General features: G+C 39.8%; 1 protein-coding gene across 1 annotated transcript; it reads right to left on the reverse strand.

Annotated features, from left to right (window-relative positions):
- Nucleotides 1–558: 558 nt before the first annotated feature.
- FAM32A (family with sequence similarity 32 member A) lies at nt 559–7201 on the reverse strand. Its single transcript, XM_088468955.1, has 4 exons — nt 6933–7201; nt 3685–3826; nt 2073–2126; nt 559–752 (listed from the first exon to the last, which is right to left on the reverse strand). Exons 1-4 carry the CDS (start codon nt 7121–7123, stop codon nt 684–686), a joined length of 456 nt encoding a protein of 151 aa, XP_088325081.1. The 5' UTR covers nt 7124–7201; the 3' UTR covers nt 559–683.
- Between the last annotated feature and the right edge of the window lie 701 nt (nt 7202–7902).

The raw sequence follows: 7902 nt of genomic DNA on the forward strand, positions 1-7902 counted from the left end.
TAATTTTTTTTTTTGCTTCTTAGAACAAAGACATTTTATCTGTCTACAAAACAACAAAACACAGTCTAAATGCAAAATAAATGTTCAAACTATATCATAATATGCCACACAAGTCACTTGTGTTGCCACGGAACTAAAAACTAACTGACTGCTAGCGCGCCGAGTATAAAACAGACGACAGCATTGGAATAAGAATCAAAGAGTTACTGACAACTGAGAAGACTGATGCACCAACCGAACTTATATGTGAGTAGATGAGTTTAGCCTTATTGTTAGCTATATGTTACTGAATAAACAATTGCTCTTTTAATTATAAAATATTGAGGTCTAGTCTGAAACAGTGCATATTAGTCCAAGCTGGTAAATCTTCTGAGCCTTCAGCTTGCCACTTTCTACAAGCCAGATGTGGCATATGTGCCAGGGGTTTCTGTACTCTGCTCTAGTTTTACACAATAAGTTACAATATTGTAATTGTTGGGCATTACCTTGATTTACTTAGGTTCTAAATAACAGATAATGAACACGCTTGATTCAATAGTAAAAGATTGAATCTCTAAATCAGCACTATAGTTCTTTATTTACAGTGGTTAGACAGAAAAAGAACGCATATACTTTAGAGAAAATAAAAAGCGTAGAAGATTCATACAATGGTCATGTCCTTATAAATAGATATAAATGAAAGATTATTTTGTCCAGCTGACTTTAGGAATGTCATAATGTTCTGTTAGTGCATCCAAATGTCGATTAAAATCCTGTAACAAGAGAAAATAAAATATTAAAAGATATTAAGAATATTTACCAGTTGGCTGGGTGGCCTCAAAGTGAGCAAATGTCTAAGTTTTTGCAAGTGTGAATATCATTCAAAACAGAGGGTCCCCAGGTACAACACCCCTGTGGTCCTACGGTTTGGAAATATAAATTTAAAATTAAATAAAATCAAAATGTAAATATTCTAACAATATCTGTAAGTAGATAACTTGACATTGAACAAATGCACTGATAAGACTGAATTTTTAAAATTACCTTCATGCTTCAGTTCTTAAAACTTCAATGTAGTGGTCCTTTAAAATAGCCAAAAAAAAGAACGGATGCTATGCAAAAACTCAAATGTACTAAAATAAATACAGCACATTTCATCTGCGGTTTGCCGCTACCTCATGCAGGGAGAAGTACGGGGAGTGCCAGGATCAACACGTACTAAAGCCATTTAAGAAGAACAGCAGTAAAGGGCACATGTCAAACTAGACTTTGCTTAAGCTTTATTTACTAACACTGCCTGCTGAAGCCCAGCTTACTAATAAAATTGCTGCTGGATATTTATTTGGACCGATTCGTTTTTAATGCTGGGATCCTTGTTTGACATATGCTTCCAACTTCATATGAGCTGACTAAGAAAGCTAAACATCTGTCTTTAAATGAACACCTGATCTGGGGAGCTGTGTATTATACAATTCAGGAAGGGCATACTGACCTAGGGGATTTGGTGACCCTGCGAGGAATAATTTATATTGCTCTTTAAATTCCTCATTTTGTCTTCAAGGCTATCCATTGAGCTTTTATGAATGCCTAACACGCCTACTCCAGTTGCAAAATAATATTAACAAAGCTGACTAACAATATTATCAATTAATTGCATGAATATTTATCTTGTCTGTGGCCACGGGTTGAATACGGTTTTATATATGCTTGTCAGTTTGTGATTTTCACTCTGTTACTTGTGCCATTTCTTATCAATTTTTTTGTGTTATAGTTTAAATAAAATCATATTTTTATGCACCGCAACACATTAACAGCACTCGTAAGGGTGTATTTACTAAAGGACGATGTTAATAAATTAAAAAATGATGATAATCGATGTTGTCTTTCTGGGGCTAAATTACACATGTACCAATACTAAAAAAAAAAAAAAAATATTGTAAATGTGTGATTTCTCCCCAGAAACACAACATTGATGTTAATCGATTTTCATAGATTATAAAATCGATAATCGACCTTTAGTATCCCTTATTTTTTTTTTTTTTAAGTTTTTAAAATAAAACTCAAACATTGCTGTATTTGTAGATTACACTTACCTCTACTCTTTGTTTGTGTGTTTTCGAAGCTTTCTTTAAGATTCGTTCCATTTGCTGCAAGATAAAAAATGATAAAAAATGGCACCATTTAACTTTTAGCATAATATAAACCATAGACATCTGAAGGTGGGTAAACACTAGGACGGCAGATCAGCCATCCGGCTGATCCACTGTCCTATCTCGGCCCAATGTGCATGACATCACAACTGGGCGGGCATTTACATGTACAAGCTGTCGGCTGACCACCCGTACACAGAGCACGATGAGAAGATATATCGGCTGCGCTGCACAGTCTACGCGATATGTCTGCGATTGATGCCGTTCACAGACACATAGTCTGTACACACTAGCCGACGCACACATGATATATTGGCCGTACAATTGACTGGTCGATATGTCGGCCAGTATGTACCCAGTTTAACAGACCGACACAACACTTGCAACTTTCAAAATAGGAGACCTCCGAGGAAACGAGTTAGATGATATATTGCCCTGCTCTATGGATTTTTTTGGGCTTATGCTGACTTAGATTTACGTCAGCCAACTTCCAGTTCCACCGCTTTTTTACAAACCAGCATCCCGGTGTGCCTGACACAGCGCGCATTCCTGTAGCAGCAGACAGCGCTGTCCGGACTTAGGAGAGGCATCTCCACATGTATACATGTGCTGCTGGAATCTAATTCAGACCGCGAGTACCTTATAACAGTGTGACTGACACTAATTACCACCGCCCAAACAGTGCCCAGCACAAGGACAGATTTACATGAATAAGCGCCACTCACATAGGTGAGTTACCTATTGTGCTTTTGCTTCAAACTGCCTGCTGGATGTGGTTTTCATTTAAATGCTAACTAATAACAGACTCCAAATATAAACTCTTGCAGTAAATATAATGGTACACCAATCATGAGGAACCTGATTGCACATATGGATTAACATGGTATTGTTGTTTGGATGGTCTTTGTATAGGATTTCTCGCTGTTTCATATGTACCATCATTATACGTTCATCAATACTGCTACATATTTATGACTATTTACCTACTTGCGGTGATGTGACATTGTCAGCTGCCAGCCTCATTATTCTTACATATAATTTTTTGTATTTTTATGTAAATTTCTCTTTATTTCATATGTACATTTGCATGTTTCATTCTTCCTTTCAATTATACATTATTAAACCAATTTAATGTGGACTTATTTGCACTCCCAGTTGTATGTTTGTTTAGTTTTTTCACTCTTGTGGAAGGGTCAGCCTATCCCTTTTTCTGGTGGGCAGCTTTATTGTCCCTTTTTGACAGTATCCCATCATTGAAGCGCCCGGTAAATTTGTTTTCTTCCTTTTATTTAAAACACTGGTCTCTACTACTTTATAGTTGACTTAACCCTTTATAAGGGCTGCCAAGGAATTTTGAATGAGGACATGTAATAGTCTTGCATGAAATAATTGTCTTTGGAGGTTTCACAAAATCTTGATAAAGAATTGGTCTTTTCAGAACAAAGAAAATATTAATTACCAAATAAGACTATTACTTAATAAAAGGCACACTAAAATAAGAATGCACACAATGTAAGGTTGTATTTAAAATAGATCTTCTCTAACTTCTGCTTACTCTTTTCTCTTGCATCTTTTCAAAAGCAAGTTGAGCTGGCGTCCTCTTATCCAAAGCCGGCCTCTTCTTTTCCTCTTCATTTTTCTTATTGGTCAGAATTTGTTGCATCATCTTATTTTTATCTTTATCTTTCTTCTTTTTTCTGGAAAGTAAAATAGCATTATACACACTGTGGTGATAAGATAATTTACAATGTTAAATGACTACTGAACCTCAAATATATGTTTTACATAGAAGAGCTTCTAATAACATAAAAAAAAATAAAAAAAAAATTATATATATATATCTCTATCTCAGAACTTTAAAAGAGGAATTCAATTAGCCGCAGGACTTACCACAGGCTTTTGCTCCCAAGTTAAGTGTACCCAGAGCTATCCAAAGTATATCCAGTGGTAAGGTATATATTCCAGGTCAAGTCCCCAGGGCTAAGCAATTACTGCGTACAGTAAGCCTGCGACAAGCCCCAGGGGAGCACTTACCACAGATTTCTGTTTGCACCCTCCTGAGTGCATCCCCAGGGCTGACCACGCGCAGTAAGTGAATAGGCCCTTAGCTCCCAGCCCTTAGCTCGGTAGCTAAAAGCTCGCGGTAAGGCTAACTGAATTCCATCAACAGTGGGATATAATAACATTATCTTGATGTTGTGTTACAGCAAAACGTTATGATCAACGATTCTGCGCTAAAAGTACATTTCTGAAGTTCTACTGAGCTCCTAAATTTTTGTTTGGGTGGAAAAAAACCTGGATATCCATTTAACCATCCAATATTTAATTGTAATAGTAATAATACTGTACACGTGCTGTGTGAGAATGTCCCCTTTTTCCTCTCACATTGGATCTTTCCAATTGTAAGGAGTTATATAATAGATGTATACATATATGGCATACTTGCAATGCATTCACTTTGAGCATATGCAGTTTGAAGTCAGGCAAAACATGCTACGTTCAATTATTTTTATATTATCAGCTGTACAATCCCAGCCTTCAATTACATTAAGTAACAAATTGTCTCAGTAAGCTGTACACTATCCCACAATGTAGGTATCTATCATTTGGATTTATTTTTCTTTTTACAGAAGGTGGGATGTCTAATTTATGGGGGGACATGCTACAGCGGCGGCCCCTAAAGTGCAATGTGACTGCTCCTGTCTGCCGTTGCAGTGCAGCCTGCAGATTCCAATCTAAAAGACTAATGGGTCGATTCAATTACATGCGATGTAAGATTGCATGTAGCGACGTGATGTGCGGGTGATGTAAAGTGCAGACATCAACTGTACATAGGGTGGATTAACAAGAACATTATCCTGCACACTGATTAGGTGCGAGGGGAAATGCAAACTGTACGGCCAAAGTAGAGTGCCGGTTGTGCAAGCACCATCCCAATAAGCCATTGCATACTTCGCTTCCACATTTCTTGGAATTGAGTTGCCCCTAAGTGCTTTCCACACAGGTGTGCTTCTGTGCCACAGCATTCTGCAGCAGCATAGGTCAGATTAACGCGGTGATGCACGCTTCCAATGGGAATATATCTGACACGTTAATGTTTTCTGAAAACAAACACAGGAAACTTACAAAGACAAAATGGGGAAATCAGCCTGTGCCCTAAATTACAGACAAATTAATATTGGATAATAAGGATAATTATATCAATTAATATTGGATAACACTGTGGATATATTTTACTGTCCAAAAGAAAAATATTTGGTGCTTGCAAATGGCTGAATTTAAATATGATAGCAAACTTTTTTTTTTTTAAAGCAAACACAATGCTCTAGTTCAGAGCTTTCCAAACTCTGCCATTACAGTCCACGCTTTAAGGATATGCATGCTTCAGCACAGTTGACTTATTAGTACCTCATTCAATTTGATTTAACCGTCTGGACTTGAGCATAGATATCCTTAAAACATGGACTGTAATGGCGGAGTTTAACTACCTCTGGACTAGCTATTTTACGGGTGCATACAAATGCACGCAAGCTGATTTTTTTTGTCATTTTAAGCCTCTACCATATACCTGTCCCACATCTTTTAACCCATTATTCTGCACTTAGCTGAGGAAGAACGCTGCAGGCACAAGAGACCCATGCAGCTATTAATTTGAGGCTCTGTCCACGGGGAATGTGCAGTTAGCACATACTTAGAGATTATGATATCTCGATGTACCGCACTTCTGGCCAGGATCATGGAGGAGCCTGCTTTTCAGACCGTTTCTCCGGAGAGATAAGTATTTCTGAATTACTACTTAGAACTACTATATATCGCATCAAAGCGAAGCGATATATAGTGAAAAGAAACATTCAGCACAATGTCATATACACGAATAGCCCCCTTGATTGGTTTGGAGCACCATTTAAGATTGGAGCTTCATTTAAGATTAGTAACACGTGATAACAAGAATACCACTCGTTGAGAAGTCTGGGTCTTAGGGGGGTATTCATGAAAGCTTGGAGAGACAAAAAATTGTGAGAGAGGTCTATGTACTAAGCCTAAACGAGAGAAAGTGGAGAAAGGTGAAAAGTACCAACCAAACTGCTCCTGTCACTTTACAGGCTGTTTGAAAAATTATAGTTAGGAGCAGATTGATTGGTACTTTTCATCTCTCTCCACGGCTTAAGCTGGGTTACACACTAGACAATACGTCATCCGATCCTACGGATCGGAGCAAAATATCAGGTTCATTACCAATTGTGTACCCTTCAAATACACGCTCCCGAGGGTCGCTAGCGACATCGCCTGTCAACCCTGCTGCATGGGTGAAGGGGGATGTCACTAGCGATATGATGCTGCAGCATTACACGTCCCTCCCCCGTTGGGGTCGGCATTGCACATCGGCAAATGTGTATGCACTTGCCGCATGCCGGGTCCCGTCGCCAGAGATGTTGTGCCCGGTACACAGTGTAATAACGTGTAGCCAACTTTAGTAGATAGACCCCTCTAGCTCTCACAATTGTATCTCTCTCCAAGCTTTCATACATTCCCTCCTATGTCCAACATAATTATATATCTCACATATTTAAAGACGAAAATGTTATGAACAATGCGGTCACGGAGCTCCTTGGGTCTGGAAGGTGGTAAATAGCCAGTGACGCACCAATATTACAGGCTGCAGCCATTTACTTGGTTCCACAGTGGGTGACCCTGCTGCGCCTGTGCTCTACGAGACCTGCACACTGACTACGCGTCCTGCATATACCCAGCTGCAGCACAGAGAGCGCTATCCGCCCCATCTCCTTCCCCCATACAGCTCACCTCTTTCCCAGGCTGAGATCGTCGACCCCTTTCAGCTTCAATGCTCCCTTCTGAGCGACCTCGTATTCCGCCATCACGTCCACTTCTACTCCCAGTTCCCCCTCAGTATCTGTATATACTGCCTCTCCCGTCTCTATCGCCCAACCGTAACCGATCGAGATGTGGCCACACTCATAACAACCACCGCACATACGAATCACATTACAGCGTCATCGTCACACATGACGTCTCGCGATATTTTACCAGGACTTCCTTTGTCATACTAGCGCCATTTTAGTGGCTTCAATTTTGAGCTTCGAGAAAATGGCTAACACAGACAGCTGGCGATATAGGAAAGTCTGAAAGTCTTAAATTCTCCTGCAGCTTATTAGTGTCCCAGACGCCGGGAATGCTATGCTATAGCTGGGACTGGGAGTGACTAGATCCTATTCAGTTACTTGGTTGAGTCATATTGACGTCAGAAGGTACATTTACTGAAGGGGATACTCCGATCACTCCTAGGGATGGACATCAGAAGCCCACCATCAAATGATGGCTGGGCTTTCGCCATCAAAACTTTCGATGCAATGGTGATTACCATCGCATTAAAAACAATTTGATGGAAAAAAAATATTCACATTTGGCTCCTGGGTGTCTCCAGTCAGGCATGGTAGAGCTTAATTTCCCTTCATGCTAGGCACCTAGTGACGTGAGTGAGGGCGGAAGTGCAGTTCACACCCATTAAGGCCAGCTTAAGAAGTAAGTTGTCCGCTCGCCACTTGGTTTACATACCTCCCAACATGACCCTCTCCAGGAGGGACACAATGCTCTGGGCCTGGACTTCCCTGGTAATATATTATTGGTGGCGGCTCCAGTACAGTCCAAAATTCAAATAGGGGAGTCACAGCAACTGCCAGTGAGTCCCAGCCAGTGATGTTTGGCAGTGTGTGAAATGACAGTTGGTGTGGCTCCCCTATTTGAATTATGAACT

Source organism: Taudactylus pleione, unplaced genomic scaffold, assembly GCF_031769625.1.
Source record: "Taudactylus pleione unplaced genomic scaffold, aTauple2 ptg000087l, whole genome shotgun sequence".
NCBI classification, from domain to species: domain Eukaryota; kingdom Metazoa; phylum Chordata; class Amphibia; order Anura; family Myobatrachidae; genus Taudactylus; species Taudactylus pleione.